The sequence below is a fragment of the Pezoporus wallicus genome, unplaced genomic scaffold (assembly GCF_028554395.1).
Source record: "Pezoporus wallicus isolate ANWC-B61680 ecotype Strahan unplaced genomic scaffold, APGP_CSIRO_Pwel_v1 contig_14746, whole genome shotgun sequence".
Classification (NCBI taxonomy): domain Eukaryota; kingdom Metazoa; phylum Chordata; class Aves; order Psittaciformes; family Psittacidae; genus Pezoporus; species Pezoporus wallicus.
Genome location: NW_026637938.1, coordinates 15,774 through 33,600, shown reverse-complemented (window position 1 = coordinate 33,600; position 17,827 = coordinate 15,774). Strand labels below are relative to the sequence as shown.

General features: G+C 59.1%; 1 protein-coding gene across 1 annotated transcript in view; it reads right to left on the bottom strand.

Moving 5' to 3' along the window:
• Nucleotides 1-237: 237 nt before the first annotated feature.
• SRCAP (Snf2 related CREBBP activator protein) overlaps nucleotides 238-17,827 on the bottom strand; it is a gene marked incomplete at its 3' end in the record, with an annotated part of 30,608 nt that continues 13,018 nt past the window's right edge. The window contains exons 7-15 of the mRNA XM_057408441.1: nucleotides 16,304-16,399; nucleotides 15,092-15,339; nucleotides 13,713-13,890; nucleotides 11,615-11,751; nucleotides 11,353-11,522; nucleotides 6,596-6,788; nucleotides 4,821-4,957; nucleotides 1,597-1,783; nucleotides 238-407 (exon numbers count right to left, since the gene is read on the bottom strand). Coding sequence (XP_057264424.1) covers nucleotides 238-407; nucleotides 1,597-1,783; nucleotides 4,821-4,957; nucleotides 6,596-6,788; nucleotides 11,353-11,522; nucleotides 11,615-11,751; nucleotides 13,713-13,890; nucleotides 15,092-15,339; nucleotides 16,304-16,399 — 1,516 coding nt within the window. The remainder of the gene's footprint in view (nucleotides 408-1,596; nucleotides 1,784-4,820; nucleotides 4,958-6,595; nucleotides 6,789-11,352; nucleotides 11,523-11,614; nucleotides 11,752-13,712; nucleotides 13,891-15,091; nucleotides 15,340-16,303; nucleotides 16,400-17,827) is intronic.

Genomic DNA, 17,827 nt, shown 5'->3' with positions numbered 1-17,827 from the left:
TCTATTCCCCCTCATTCCCCCCATTCCCCCCTCTATTCCCCCTCATTCCCCCCTCTATTCCCCCCTCTATTCTCCCCCATTCAACCCCCCATTTCTCCCCCATTCCCCCCTCTATTCCCCCCTCTATTCCCCCCCATTCCCCCCCATTCCCCCCTCTATTCCCCCATTCCCCCCTCCATTCCCCCCTCCATTCCCCCCCCCCATTCCCCCCCATTTCCCCCCCATCCCCCCCGTTACCGGTTGACTTTCATGCGGACGGCTTTGGGGCGCGGGGGGGGCTCGGGGGCAGCGGCCACGTCCTCCAGGTGCCGGCGCGTGAGGCGCCAGCGGGGCAGGAACGTGTCGGCCGCGTAGCGCGAGAGCCGTCCCTCCAGGGACAGCAGGTCGAAGGGAGACAGGTCCACGGCCTGCACCCAGAGCCGGACCCATAGGGACACATAGGGACCCATAGGGACCCATAGAGAGACCACAGAGACCCATAGGGACCCATAGGGACACATAGAGACACATAGGGACACATAGGGACACATAGGGACACACAGAGACACATTGGGACACATAGAGACACATAGGGACACATAGGGACACATAGAGACACATAGAGACACATAGAGACACATAGAGACACATAGGGACACATAGGGACACATAGAGACACATAGGGACACATAGGGACACATAGAGACACATAGGGACACATAGAGACCCATAGGGACACATAGGGACACATAGAGACACATAGAGACACATAGGGACACATAGGGAGCCATAGGGACACATAGGGACACATAGAGACCCATAGGGACACATAGGGACACATAGAGACACATAGAGACACATAGAGACACATAGAGACACATAGAGACACATAGGGACACATAGAGACACATAGGGACACATAGGGACACATAGAGACACATAGAGACACATAGGGACACATTGGGACCCATAGAGACACATAGAGACCCATAGAGACACATAGGGACACATAGAGACACATAGGGACACATAGGGACACATAGGGACACATAGGGACACATAGGGACACATATAACCCCCCTATAGCACCCTAGAACCCCCCATAGACCCCATAGCCCGCAACAGAGACCCCATAACCCCCCCACAGCCCCCCCCAGACCCCCATAATCCCCCCATAGAGACCTCATAGACCCCCATAGCCCCCCCATAACCCCCCCATAGACCCCCACAGCCCCCTCATAGACCCCCATAGCCCCCCCATAGACCCCCATAGAGACCCCATAGGGACCCCATAGACCCCCATAGAGACCCCATAGACTCCCTATAACCCCCCTATAGCACCCTATAACCCCCCATAAACCCCATAGCCCCCCACAGAGACCCCATAACCCCCCCACAGCCCCCCCCAGACCCCCATAATCCCCCCATAGAGACCTCATAGACCCCCATAGCCCCCCCATAGACCCCCATAGAGACCCCATAGACCCCCATAGACCCCCATAGACCCCCCATAACCCCCCCATAGACCTCCATAGCCCCCTCATAGACCCCCATAGCCCCCCCATAGACCCCCATAGACCCCCATAGCCCCCCCATAGACCCCCCAAACACCCGTACCCGCAGCGGATGGGGGTCGAGGGCTCTTAGGACCAGGCTGGGAGCACGGAGGCAGAGCCCCGGGGTGATGAGGGGGGAACGGAGGGGCCGGGGCTCGAAGAGGTCGGGGTGGTTGCAGACCTTGCGCAGCTGCATCAGCACGTTGAGCACGCTGAGGAAGTGGCCGCTGGCCAGGGTGGCCTTGGTGCTGTGGGGCACAAGGGGGGTCAGTGGGGTGATGGGGGTATAGGGGGTGATGGGGGTATGGGGGGGAATGGGGGTGATGGGGGTATAGGGGGTTATGGAGGTATAGGGGGTGATGGGGGTATAGGGGGGAATGGAGGGGATGTCAGCACGTTGAGCACGCTGAGGAAGTGGCCGCTGGCCAGGGTGGCCTTGGTGCTGTGGGGCACAAGGGGGGTCAGTGGGGTGATGGGGGGATAGGGGGTGATGGGGGTATGGGGGTATAGGAGGGAATGGGGGTATAGGAGGTAACAGGGGTATAGGGAGTAATGGGGGTACAGGGTGTGATGGGGGTATGGGGGGTGATGGGGGTATGGGGGGTGATGTGGGATATAGGGGGTGATGGGGGTATGAGGGGTGATGGGGGTATAGGGGGGAATGGGGGTGATGGGGGTATAGGGGGAAATGAGGGATATAGAGGGTATAGGAGGTAATGGGGGTATAGGGGGTGATGGGGGTATGGGGGGTATAGGGGGTGATGGGGGTATAGGGGGTGATGTGGGATATAGGGGGTGATGGGGGTATGGGGGGTATAGGGGGTTATGGGGGCATAGGGGTTGATGGGGGTATAGGGGGGAATGAAGGTGATAGGGGTATGGGGGTATGGGGGGTATAGGGGGTGATGGGGGGGATGTCAGCACGTTGAGCACGCTGAGGAAGTGGCCGCTGGCCAGGGTGGCCTTGGTGCTGTGGGGCACAAGGGGGGTCAGTGGGGTGATGGGGGGATAGGGGGGTGATGGGGGTATAGGGGGTGATGGGGGTATAGGGGTGATGGGGTAAAGGGGGTGATGGGGGGAATGGGGGTATATGTGTGACACATGACACGTGACACCCGTGACCACACATGTGCCACCCATGTTCATCCATGACCACACATGTTCCACACATGTCACACCCATGTCCCACACGTGTCCCACCCACGTCACACCCATGACCACACATGTTCCACACATGTCCCACCAATGACCACGTGTCCCACCCATGTCACATGTGTTCTACCCATGTCACACCCATGACCACACATGTTCCACACACACCCCTCCCATGTCACACCCATGACCACGTGTTCCACCCATGACCACCCATGTCACACCCATGTTACATCCATGACAACCCATGTCACACGTGATCTACCCATGTCACACCCATGAACATACGTGTCCCATACATGACCCACACGTGTCCCACCCATGACCCACACGTGTCCCACCCACGACCCACACGTGTCCCACCCACGACCCACACGTGTCCCACCCACGACCCACACGTGTCCCACCCACGTCCCACACGTGTCCCACCCACGACCCACACGTGTCCCACCCACGACCCACACGTGCCCCACCCACGACCCACACGTGTTCTACCCACGTCCCACACGTGTGCCCACCCACGACCCACACGCGTCCCACCCACGACCCACACGCGTCCCACCCACGACCCACACGCGTCCCACCCACGACCCACACGTGTCCCACCCACGACCCACACGTGTCTCACACACGACCCACACGTGTCCCACCCATGACCCACACGTGTCCCACCCATGACCCACACGTGTCCCACCCATGACCCACACGTGTCCCACCCATGACCCACACGTGTCCCACCCATGACCCACACGTGTCCCACCAATGACCCACACGTGTCCCACCCATGACCCACACGTGTCCCACCAATGACCACCCATGACCCACACGTGTCCCACCCATGACCCACACGTGTCCCATACATGACCCACACGTGTCCCATACATGACCCACACGTGTCCCACCCATGACCCGCACGTGTCCCACCCATGACCCGCACGTGTCCCACCCATGACCCACACGTGTCCCACCCATGACCCACACGTGTCCCACACATGACCACCCATGACCCACACGTGTCCCATACATGACCGACACGTGTCCCACCCATGACCCACACGTGTCCCACCCATGACCACCCATGACCCATACATGACCCACACGTGTTCTACCCATGACCACCCATGACCCACACGTGTCCCACCCATGACCCACACGTGTCCCACCCATGACCCGCACGTGTCCCACCCATGACCACCCATGACCCATACATGACCCACACGTGTTCTACCCATGACCACCCATGACCCACACGTGTCCCACCCATGACCCACACGTGTCCCACCCATGACCCACACGTGTCCCATACATGACCGACACGTGTCCCAACCATGACCCACACGTGTCCCATACATGACCCACATGTGTCCCACCCATGACCACCCATGACCCACACGTGTCCCATACATGACCGACACGTGTCCCACCCATGACCCGCACGTGTCCCACCCATGACCACCCATGACCCATACATGACCCACACGTTTTCTACCCATGACCACCCATGACCCACACGTGTCCCACCCATGACCCACACGTGTCCCACCCATGACCCACACGTGTCCCATACATGACCGACACGTGTCCCAACCATGACCCACACGTGTCCCATACATGACCCACATGTGTCCCACCCATGACCACCCATGACCCACACGTGTCCCATACATGACCGACACGTGTCCCACCCATGACCCACACGTGTCCCACCCATGACCACCCATGACCCATACATGACCCACACGTGTTCTACCCATGACCACCCATGACCCACACGTGTCCCACCCATGACCCACACGTGTCCCACCCATGACCCACACGTGTCCCATACATGACCGACACGTGTCCCAACCATGACCCACACGTGTCCCATACATGACCCACATGTGTCCCACCCATGACCACCCATGACCCACACGTGTCCCATACATGACTGACACGTGTCCCACCCATGACCCACACGTGTCCCACCCATGACCACCCATGACCCATACATGACCCACACGTGTTCTACCCATGACCACCCATGACCCACACGTGTCCCACCCATGACCCACACGTGTCCCACCCATGACCCACACGTGTCCCACCCATGACCCACACGTGTCCCACGCGTGTCCCCGCCCCCCGTCCCACCTGGCCTGGGCCATGAAGTCGTCGTAGAGGAAGCGCTGGCGCTGGGACAGGCGGCACCTGAGGACGTGCTCGAACTTCTGCGGCATCTGCTTCTCCACGTCCACCTTGAGGCGGCGCAGCAGGAACGGCCGCAGCACCTGGGGGGGGGGAAAGGGGGCAGCGCAATGGGGGGCAGCCCCAGAGCACCCAGCCCCAGAGAAAGCAGCCCCAGAGAAAGCAGCCCCATAGAAAGCAGCCCCAGAGAAAGCAGCCCCAGAGAAAGCAGCCCCATAGAAAGCAGCCCCAGAGCACCCAGCCCCAGAGAAAGCAGCCCCAGAGAAAGCAGCCCCATAGAAAGCAGCCCCAGAGAAAGCAGCCCCATAGCACCCAGCCCCAGAGAAAGCAGCCCCATAGAAAGCAGCCCCATAGAAAGAAGCCCCAGAGAAAGCAGCCCCAGAGAAAGCAGCCCCAGAGAAACCCTCCATCCCCCATAGGGTACCCTCCATCCCCTACAGACCCCCATAGGGTACCCTCCATCCCCTATAGACCCCCATAGAGTACCCTCCAGCCCCTATAGCCCCCCATAGGGTACCCTCCATCCCCTACAGCCCCCCATAGACCACCCTCCATCCCCCATAGGCTACGCTTCATCCCCTATAGACCCCCAAAGGGTACACTCCATCCCCTATAGACCCCCAAAGGGTACCCTCCATCCCCTATAGACCCCCATAGGCTATCCTCCATCCCCTATAGCCCCCCACAGGGTACCCTCCATCCCCTACAGCCCCCCATAGACCACCCTCCATCCCCCATAGGGTACCCTCCATCCCCTATAGCCCCCCATAGGCTACCCTCCATCCCCTATAGCCCCCCATAGGGTATCCTCCATCCCCGTATAGCCCCTCATAGACCCCCATAGGCTACCCTCCATCCCCTATAGCCTCCCATAGGGTACCCTCCATCCCCCACAGCCCCCCATAGACCACCTTCCATCACCCATAGGGTACCCTCCATCCCCTATAGCCCCCCACAGACCACCCTCCACCACCCACAGACCCCCATTGGGTACCCTCCACCCCTCATAGGGTACCCTCCATCCGCTATAGCCTCCCATAGGTACCCTCCATACCCCCCAGACCCCCATAGAGTACTCTCCATCCCCCATAGCCCCACATAGACCACCCTCCACCCCCCATAGGCTACCCTCCATCCCCCTATAGCCCCCCATAGACCCCCATAGGGTACACTCCAATCTTTATAGCCCCCCATAGGGTACCCTCCCTCCCCTATAGCCCCCCATAGAGTACCCTCCAGCCCCTATAGCCCCCCATAGGGTACCCTCCATCCCCTATAGACCCCCATAGGGTACCCTCCATCCTCTATAGCCCCCCATAGACCCCCATAGGGTACCCTCCATCCCCTACAGCCCCCCATAGACCACCCTCCATCCCCCATAGGGTACCCTCCATCCCCTATAGACCCCCATAGGGTACCCTCCATCCCCTATAGCCCCCCATAGGGTATCCTCCATCCCCGTATAGCCCCTCACAGACCCCCATAGGGTACCCTCCATCCCCTATAGCCCCCCATTTGGTATCCTCCATCCCCGTATAGCCCCTCACAGACCCCCATAGGGTACCCTCCATCCCCCATAGCCCCCCACAGTGCACCCCCCACCCCCCATAGCCCCCCACAGCCCACCCTCCACCCCCCATAGACCACCCCCCACCCCCCATAGGGCACCCCCCACCCCCCATAGACCACCCCCCACAGGGTACCCCCCCCATGGCCCCCACCTTGTGCAGGCGCTTGACGAGGCTCTCGTTGTACTCCTGGCTGCCCTCGATCATGCCCGTCAGGGGGTTCGAGAACCACTCCTTGAACTCCCGGTGGGACTGGAAGACGCGGGGCATCAGGAAGTGCATGAGGGACCAGAGCTCCATGAGGCTGTTCTGCAGCGGCGTGCCCGTCAGCAGCAGCCGCCGCTGGCTGCAAAAGAGAGGGGGGGGGAGAGCACCCAGTCAGCACCCATTGGTACACATTGGTACCCAGGGATGCTCTGTGGGCATCCATCGGTACCCATCGGTACCCAGAGATGCTCTGTGGGCATCCATCGGTACCCGTCAGTACCCATCAGCACCCGTTGGTACCCATCGGTACCCAGTCAGCACCCATCGGTACCCAGGGATGCTCTATGGGCACCCATCGGCACCCATTGGTACCCATCAGCACCCGTTGGTACCCATCGGTACCCAGTCAGCACCCATCGGTACCCAGGGATGCTCTATGGGCATCCATCGGTACCCATCGGCACCCAGGGATGCTCTATGGGCATCCATTGGCATCCGCTGGTACCCATCGACACCCATTGGTACCCACTGGCACCCACTGGTACCCAGAGATGCTCTGTGGGCATCCATCGGCACCCATTGGCACCCATTGATACCCACTGGTACCCAGTCAGCACCCATCAGTACCCAGGGATGCTCTATGGGCATCCATCGGCACCCATTGGTACCAGGTCAGCACCCATGGGTGCTCCATGAGGCTGTTCTGCAGCGGCGTGCCTGTCAGCAGCAGCCGCCGCTGGCTGCAAAAGAGAGGGGGGGGAGAGCACCCAGTCAGCACCCATTGGTACCCAGTCAGCACCCATTGGTACCCATTGGTACCCAGTCAGCACCCATTGGTACCCATTGGTACCCAGCAGCACCCATCGGTACCCAGGGATGCTCTGTGGGCATCCATCGGCATCCATCGGTACCCATTGGTACCCAGGGATGCTCTATGGGCATCCATCAGCACCCATCGGTACCCATCAGCATCCATCGGCACCCATTGGTACCCATCAGCACCCATTGGTACCCATTGATACCCAGTCAGCACCCATTGGTACCCAGTCAGCACCCATCGGTACCCAGGGATGCTCTATGGGCATCCATCAGCATCCATCGGTACCCATCAGCACCCATTGGTACCCAGTCAGCGCCCATCGGTACCCAGCAGCACCCATTGGTAACCAGTCAGCACCCATCGGTACCCAGGGATGCTCTATGGGCATCCATTGGCACCCATTGGTACCCATCAGCACCCATTGGTACCCATCAGTACTCAGTCAGCACCCATCAGTACCCAGGGATGCTCTATGGGCATCCATTGGCACCCATTGGTACCCATCAGCACCCATTGGTACCCATCAGTACTCAGTCAGCACCCATCAGTACCCAGGGATGCTCTATGGGCATCCATCGGCACCCATCAGCATTCATCGGCACCCATTGGTACCGATCAGCACCCATTGGTACCCAGTCAGAACCCATTGGTACCCAGTCAGCACCCATCCGTACCCATCGGTACCCAGGAGCACCCATCGGTACCCAGGGATGCTCTATGGGCATCCATCAGCATGCATCGGTACCCATCGGCACCCATTGGTACCCAGTCAGCGCCCATCGGTACCCAGCAGCACCCATCGGTACCCAGGGATGCTCTATGGGCATCCATCAGCATGCATCGGTACCCATCGGCACCCATTGGTACCCAGTCAGCGCCCATCGGTACCCAGCAGCACCCATCGGTACCCAGGGATGCTCTATGGGCATCCATCGGCACCCATCGGTACCCATTGGCACCCATCAGCACCCACTGGTACCCAGTCAGCACCCATCGGTACCCAGCAGCACCCATCGGTACCCAGGGATGCTCTATGGGCAACCATCGGCACCCACTGGTACCCATCAGCATCCATCAGCACCCATGTATGCTCTATCAAGGAGGATACAAGGAACCCATTGGCACCCATTAGCACCCATTGGCACCCATCAGCACCCATGGGTGCTCTATAGGGGGGATACAGGAAACCCATCAGCACCATCAGCATCCATTGGTACCCATCACCACCCATGTATGCTCTATCAAGGGGGATACAAGGAACCCATTAGCACCCATGGGCACCCATTAGCACCCATCAGCACCCATGGGTGCTCTATGGGGGAATACAAGGAATCCATCACCATCCATTGGTACCCATCAGCATCCATTGCTACCCATCACCACCTATGTATACTCTATCAAAGGGGATGCAAGGAACCCATTAGCACCCATGGGCACCCATGGGCACCCATTAGCACCCATGGGTGCTCTATGGGGGAATACAAGGAATCCATCACCATCCATTGCTACCCATCACCATCCATCAGTACCCATCACCACCCATGTATGCTCTATCAAGGGGGATACAAGGAACCCATCAGCACCTATGGGTGCTCCATAGGGGGGATACAAGGAACCCATTAGCACCCATCGGCACCCATGAGCACCCATGGGTGCTCCATAGGGGGGGATACAAGGAATCCATCAGCATCCATTGGTACCCATCAGCATCCATTGCTACCCATCACCACCTATGCATGCTCTATCAAGGGGGATACAAGGAACCCATTAGCACCCATGGGCACCCATCGGCACCCATTAGCACCCATGGGTGCTCTATAGGGGGAATACAAGGAATCCATCACCATCCATTGGTACCCATCAGCATCCATTGCTACCCATCACCACCTATGTATACTCTATCAAAGGGGATGCAAAGAACCCATTAGCACCCATTGGCACCCATGGGCACCCATCGGCACCCATTAGCACCCATGGGTGCTCTATGGGGGAATACAAGGAATCCATCACCATCCATTGCTACCCATCACCATCCATCAGTACCCATCACCACCCATGTATGCTCTATGAAGGGGGATACAAGGAACCCATTAGCACCCATGGGCACCCATCCACACCCATTAGCACCCATGGGTGCTCTATGGGGGAATACAAGGAATCCATCACCATCCATTGGTACCCACCACCATCCATTGCTACCCATCACCACCTATGTATACTCTATCAAAGGGGATGCAAGGAACCCATTAGCACCCATTAGCACCCATTAGCACCCATGGGCACCCATCAGCACCCATGGGTGCTCTATAGGGGGAATACAAGGAATCCATCACCATCCATTGGTACCCATCAGCATCCATTGCTACCCATCACCACCTATGTATACTCTATCAAAGGGGATGCAAGGAACCCATTAGCGCCCATGGGCACCCATTAGCACCCATGGGTGCTCTATGGGGGAATACAAGGAATCCATCACCATCCATTGCTACCCATCACCATCCATCAGTACCCATCACCACCCATGTATGCTCTATCAAGAGGAATACAAGGAACCCATTAGCACCCATGGGCACCCATTAGCACCTATCAGCACCCATGGGTGCTCTATGGGGGAATACAAGGAATCCATCACCACCCATTGGTACCCATCAGCATCCATTGCTACCCATCACCACCTATGTATACTCTATCAAAGGGGATGCAAGGAACCCATTAGCACCCATGGGCACCCATTAGCACCCATGGGTGCTCTATGGGGGAATACAAGGAATCCATCACCATCCATTGCTACCCATCACCATCCATCAGTACCCATCACCACCCATGTATGCTCTATCAAGAGGGATACAAGGAACCCATTAGCACCCATGGGCACCCATTAGCACCCATCAGCACCCATGGGTGCTCTATGGGGGAATACAAGGAATCCATCACCATCCATTGGTACCCATCAGCATCCATTGGTACCCATCAGCATCCATTGGTACCCATCACCCCCTATGCATGCTCTATCAAGGGGGATACAAGGAACCCATTAGCACCCATGGGCACCCATGGGCACCCATTAGCACCCATGGGTGCTCTATGGGGGAATACAAGGAATCCATCACCATCCATTGGTACCCATCAGCATCCATTGCTACCCATCACCACCTATGTATACTCTATCAAAGGGGATGCAAGGAACCCATTAGCACCCATGGGCACCCATTAGCACCCATGGGTGCTCTATGGGGGAATACAAGGAATCCATCACCATCCATTGCTACCCATCACCATCCATCAGTACCCATCACCACCCATGTATGCTCTATCAAGGGGGATACAAGGAACCCATCAGCACCTATGGGTGCTCCATAGGGGGGATACAAGGAACCCATTAGCACCCATCGGCACCCATGAGCACCCATGGGTGCTCCATAGGGGGGATACAAGGAATCCATCAGCATCCATTGGTACCCATCAGCATCCATTGCTACCCATCACCACCTATGCATGCTCTATCAAGGGGGATACAAGGAACCCATTAGCACCCATGGGCACCCATCGGCACCCATTAGCACCCATGGGTGCTCTATAGGGGGAATACAAGGAATCCATCACCATCCATTGCTACCCATCACTACCCATCACCACCCATGTATGCTCTATCAAGGGGGATACAAGGAACCCATTAGCACCCATGGGCACCCATCCACACCCATTAGCACCCATGGGTGCTCTATGGGGGAATACAAGGAATCCATCACCATCCATTGGTACCCACCACCATCCATTGCTACCCATCACCACCTATGTATACTCTATCAAAGGGGATGCAAGGAACCCATTAGCACCCATGGGCACCCATGGGCACCCATTAGCACCCATGGGTGCCCACCTATTGAAGTTGAGCAGGGATTGCCACCGCTGGGACTTGAAGTTCTTGATGTTCTGGGCCTCATCCAGGATCAGGTACTTCCAGTTCTTCCTCCTGAAGGCCTGATGGTCCTGCAGCACCAGCTTGTAGGACGTGATGCACACGTGGAAAGCATTGGGTTTGGTCCAGCCCTATGGGGTGAGATAGAACAGGATGTCAACGGGGTGCTAAAATGGGTGCTGGGTGCACCCCCCCCCCCCTCATGGCACCCATGGGTGCTCACCTGGCGCTTGAGGCGCCGTTCTTTCTGTGCCCCATAGTAGGTGAGGATCTTGAAGCTGGGGCACCAACGTTTGAGCTCCATCTCCCAGTTGAGCATCACGCTGGTGGGCACGATGATGAGGTGGGGGCCCCAGCTGCCTGCAATGGGGGGGGGAAAAAAGGGGGGGGGTCAGGGCACCCATGGGGGGTGGGGGGGGGTGAGGGGGAGAGCGGCTGGGGGTGGTGGAAGGGGGGGGAAATAGGGGCTATGGGGGGGTAGAGCACCTATGGGTGATGGGGGGGGCATAGGGATGGATAGGGGCTATAGGGGGGGTATAGGACCTATGGGTGATGGGGGGCACCCATAGGGATGGGTAAGGGGGTAGAGCACCTATGGGTGATGGAGGGGGGCATAGGGATGGATAGGGGCTATAGGGGGGGTATAGGACTTATGGGTGATGGGGGGCACCCATAGGGATGGGTAAGGGGGTAGAGCACCTATGGGTGATGGAGGGGGGCATAGGGATGGATAGGGGCTATAGGGGGGGTATAGGACCTATGGGTGATGGGGGGCACCCATAGGGATGGGTAAGGGGGTAGAGCACCTATGGGTGATGGGGGGCACCCATAGGGATGGATAGGGGCTATAGGGGGGGTATAGGACCTATGGGTGATGGGGGGCACCCATAGGGATGGGTAAGGGGGTAGAGCACCTATGGGTGATGGAGGGGGGCATAGGGATGGATAGGGGCTATAGGGGGGTATAGGACCTAGGGGTGACGGGGGGCACCCATAGGGATGGGTAAGGGGGTAGAGCACCTATGGGTGATGGGGGGCACCCATAGGGATGGATAGGGGCTATAGGGGGGGTATAGGACCTATGGGTGATGGGGGGCACCCATAGGGATGGGTAAGGGGGTAGAGCACCTATGGGTGATGGAGGGGGGCATAGGGATGGATAGGGGCTATAGGGGGGGTATAGGACCTAGGGGTGACGGGGGGCACCCATAGGGATGGGTAAGGGGGTAGAGCACCTATGGGTGATGGGGGGCACCCATAGGGATGGATAGGGGCTATCGGGGGGGTATAGGACCTATGGGTGATGGGGGCACCCATAGGGATGGGTAAGGGGGTAGAGCACCTATGGGTGATGGAGGGGGGCATAGGGATGGATAGGGGCTATAGGGGGGGTATAGGACCTAGGGGTGACGGGGGGCACCCATAGGGATGGGTAAGGGGGTAGAGCACCTATGGGTGATGGGGGGCACCCATAGGGATGGATAGGGGCTATAGGGGGGGTATAGGACCTATGGGTGATGGGGGGCACCCATAGGGATGGGTAAGGGGGTAAAACAACCTATGGGTAATGGGGGCCACCCATAGGAATGGATAGGTCCAACACAGGGGGTACAGAACCCATGGGTGCTCAGTGATCCCATAGGGTTGTACAGGTCCCATATGGAGCCTACAGCACCCATGGGTGCTCAGTGATCCCATAGGGTTGTACAAGTCCCATATGGAGGCTGCATCACCCATGGGTGCTCTGGGATCACATAGGGTTGTACAGGTCCCATATGGAACCTACAGCACCCATGGGTGCTCAGGAAACATATAGGGATGTACAGGTCCCATATGTTGACTATAGCACCCATGGGTGCTCAGGGAACCCATAGGGATGTACAGGTCCCATATGTTGACTATAGCACCCATGGGTGCTCTGGGAGCCCATAGGGTTATACAGGTCCCATATGGAGCCTACAGCACCCATGGGTGCTCAGTGATCCCATAGGGTTGTACAAGTCCCATATGGAGGCTGAATCAACCATGGGTGCTCAGTGATCCCATAGGGCTGCACAGGTCCCATACGGCGACCATAGCACCCATGGGTGCTTATGGAGCCCATAGTGATGCACCGCTCCCATATGGAGCCTACAGCACCCATGGGTGCTATGGGGCACCCCCACCTCCCATCCCAACCCTCCATCACCCCCAGACCCTAAACCCTCCCCATCACCCCTATATGGACCCTACAACACACCCACCCTTAAACACCCACGGAGACAAGACGAGCACCCCCCCCACCCACCCACCCAGCACCCATGGGTGCCCCCCACCCTCACCCTTCTCGCAGGCCAGGTGGGCCAGGAGGGAGATGGTCTGGATGGTCTTGCCCAGCCCCATCTCGTCGGCCAGGATCCCATTGAGTTTCTTCTCGTACATGGTCACCAACCAATCCAGCCCTATGTGTTGGTATTCCCTTAGGGTGCCCCTCAGCAGGTGTGGGATGGGGGTCTTCACCTAAAGGGTGGCATAGGGTCAGCACCCAGCCCCATAGAGCACCCATGGTGGGGTGGGGGGGGGGGGGGGAGCTAGGACCCTGCGGTGGCTCCATAGAAACCTATGGGGGTGGAAGGAGATGTTTAGGACACAGGGGTGGCCCTATGGGACCCTATGGGGATGGATTGGAGGGGGGGGGCTCTAGGACACAGGAGTGGCCCTATGGGACCCTATGGGCATGGTTGGGGGGGGATCTAGGAGACAGGGGTGACCCTATGGGACCCTATGGGCATGGTTGGGGGGGATCTAGGACACAGGGGGGCCCTATAGAACCCTATGGACATGGATGGGGGGCTCTAGGACCCAGGGTTGGCCCCATAGAACCCTATGGGCATGGATGGGGGGCTCTAGGACACACGGGTGGCCCCATAGAACCCTATGGACATGGATGGGGGGCTCTAGGACCCAGGGGTGGCCCCATAGAACCCTATGGACATGGATGGGGGGCTCTAGGACCCAGGGTTGGCCCCATAGAACCCTATGGGCATGGATGGGGGGCTCTAGGACACACGGGTGGCCCCATAGAACCCTATGGACATAGATGGGGGGCTCTAGGACGCAGGGGTGGCCCCATAGAACCCTATGGACATGGATGGGGGGCTCTAGGACCCAGGGGTGGCCCCATAGAACCCTATGAACATGGATGGGGGGCTCTAGGACCCAGGGGTGGCCCCATAGAACCCTATGGGCATGGATGGGGGGCTCTAGGACCCAGGGATGGCCCCATAGAACCCTATGGACATGGATGGGGGGCTCTAGGACGCAGGGGTGGCCCCATAGAACCCTATGGACATAGATGGGGGGCTCTAGGACGCAGGGGTGGCCCCATAGAACCCTATGGACATGGATGGGGGGCTCTAGGACCCAGGGGTGGCCCCATAGAACCCTATGGACATAGATGGGGGGCTCTAGGACCCTGGGGTGGCCCCATAGAACCCTATAGACATAGATGGGGGGCTCTAGGACCCAGGGGTGGCCCCATAGAACCCTATAGACATAGATGGGGGGCTCTAGGACCCAGGGGTGGCCCCATAGAACCCTATGGACATGGATGGGGGGCTCTAGGACCCAGGGGTGGCCCCATAGAACCCTATGGCGTCAGAGATGGGTCTCTAGGAGCCATGGGTGCTCTATGGGGTGGGTGCTATGGGGTGGGTGCTACCTGGGTGGTGGCCAAGGTGTACCCCTTGGGCTGAAGGCTCTCGGCGGCGGCGGCGATGTCGGTGATCTCCTTCTTTGGGGTGGGGGTGATGGGGGGTGGAGGCGGTGGGGTGGTGGGGGGTGGCGTGGGGACCCCCTCCTCTTCCTCTTCCTCCTCCTCTTCCTCGTCCTCGTCTTCATCCTCGTCCTCTTCGTCCTCGTCTTCGTCGTCCTCCTCCTCTTCCTCGTCGCTCTCAGCTGCTGGGGAGTCTAAGGGGGGGGTATGGGGGGGGGCTCTAGGACCCTGGGGGTGGCCCCATAGATCTCTATGGGCATGGAAGGGGGAGTTCTAGGAGCCACGGGTGGCCCCATAGAACCCAAAGGGCTGTGGAGAGGGATCATTAGGGCCCTATGGGATCCTGTGCGCAGGGGATGGGGGTCTCTAGGACCCAGCGGTGGCCCCATAGAACCCTATGGGGGTGGAGGGGGGTCTTTAGGACCCAGGGGGGGCTCTATAGAAGCCATGGGGCAGTGGAGGGGGCGCTCAAGGACCATGGGGTGGCCCTATGGGACCCTATGGGCATGGATGGGGGGGGTCTAGGACCATGGGGTGGCCCTATGGGACCCTATGGGCATGGATGAGGGTGTCTCTAGGACGCATGGGGTGGCCCTATGGGACCCTATGGGCATGGATGGGGGGCTCTAGGACCATGGGGTGGCCCCATAGAACCCTATGGACAAGGATTGGGGGTCTCTAAGACCATGGGGTGGCCCTATGGCACCCTATGGGCATGGATGGGGGGGCTCTAGGACCATGGGGTGGCCCTATGGGACCCTATGGGCATGGATTGGGGGGGGCTCTAGGACCCTAGGGTGGCCCTATGGCACCCTATGGGCATGGATGGGGGTCTCTAGGACCATGGGGTGTCCCCATAGAACCCAATGGGCATGAATGGGGGGTCTCTAGGACCCAGCGGTGTCCCCATAGAACCCAATGGGCAGTTAAGGGGGGTCTCTAGGACCCAGCGGTGGTGCTAGAGCACCCATGGGTGCCCTTACAGCACCTATGGGTGCGCTATAGCACCCATGGATGACACTATAGAACCCATAGATGCCCTTATAACACCCTGGGGGGGGGGGGGGGGGCGTTCTCTATGCCCCCTATGGGTGCCCCAATACATCCATATGCACCCATATGCCCCCCCCCCCCCTTAGCACCCATGGGTGCTCCTACCTGAGCGGGTGCTGCTGGCGCCGGGGGGGGACTCGCAGTCGGAGTCAGCGAAGGCTCCTGCGTAGCGCTGCAGCAGCTCCTCCATCGGCAGCGCCCCTGCGGGACCAGGGCACCCATGGGTGCTGGGTGGGCGCCAGGGCACCCATGGGTGCTGGGTGCACAAAGACACCCATGGGTGCTGGGTGCGCAAAGACACCTATGGGTGCTGGGTGTGTAATGGCACCCATGGGTGCTGGGTGGGCGCCAGGGCACCCATGGGTGCTGGGTGTGTAATGGCACCTATGGGTGCTGGGTGCGTAATGGCACCCATGGGTGCTGTGTGTGCAGTGACACCCATGGGTGCTGGGTGCGTAATGTCACCTATGAGTGCTGGGTGTGTAATGACACCCATGGGTGCTGGGTGTGCAAAGACACCCATGAGTGCTGGGTGTGTAATGACACCCATGGGTGCTGGGTGTGCAATGGCAGCCATGGATGCTGGGTGTGCAATGACACCCATGGGTGCTGGGTGTGCAAAGACACCCATGGGTGCTGGGTGTGCAATGGCAGCCATGGATGCTGGGTGTGCAATGACACCCATGGGTGCTGGGTGTGCAAAGACACCTATGGGTGCTGGGTGTGTAATGGCATCCATGGGTGCTGTGTGTGCAAAGACACCTGTGGGTGCTGGGTGTGTAATGGCATCCATGGGTGCTGGGTGTGCAGACACCTATGGGTGCTGGGTGTGCAATGGCACCCATGGGTGCTGTGTGCATGCGAGAGCAGAGATGGGTGCTGTGTGTGCAATGGCACCCATGGGTGCTCTGCATGAGGGCACCCATGGGTGCTGGGTGCGTAATTGCACCCATGGGTGCTGTGTGTGCAATGGCACCTATAGGTGCTGGGTGCGTAATGGCACCCATGGGTGCTGGGTGCGCAAAGACACCCATGGGTGCTGGGTGTGCAAAGACACACATGGATGCTGGGTGTGTAATGGCACCCATGGGTGCTGGGTGTGTAACGGCACCCATGGGTGCTCTGAGCATGCGAGAGCACAGATGGGTGCTGTGTGCGTAATGGCACCCATGCGTGCTGTGTGTGCAATGGCACCCGTGGGTGCTCTGCATGAGGGCACCCATGGGTGCTGTGTGTGCAATGGCAGCCATGGATGCTGGGTGCGTAATGGCACGCATGGGTGCTGTGTGTGTAATGGCACCCATGGGTGTTGTGTGCATAATGACATCCATAGGTGCTCTATGGGTCCCCCATGGGTGCTGTGTGCGCGGTGGCACCCATAGGTTTTGCGTGTTTAGTGCATCCATGGGTGCTCAATGGGTCCCCCATGGGTGCTGTGTGTGTAATGGCACCCATGGGTGCTCAATGGGTCCCCCATGGGTGCTCAATGGGTCCCCCATGGGTGCTGTGTGGGTGGTGGCACCCATGGGTGCTCTATGGGACCCCATGGGTGCTGTGTGCGCGGTGGCACCCATGGGTTCTGTGTGTGTAACGGCACCGATGGGTGCTGTGCGCATAACAGCACCCATG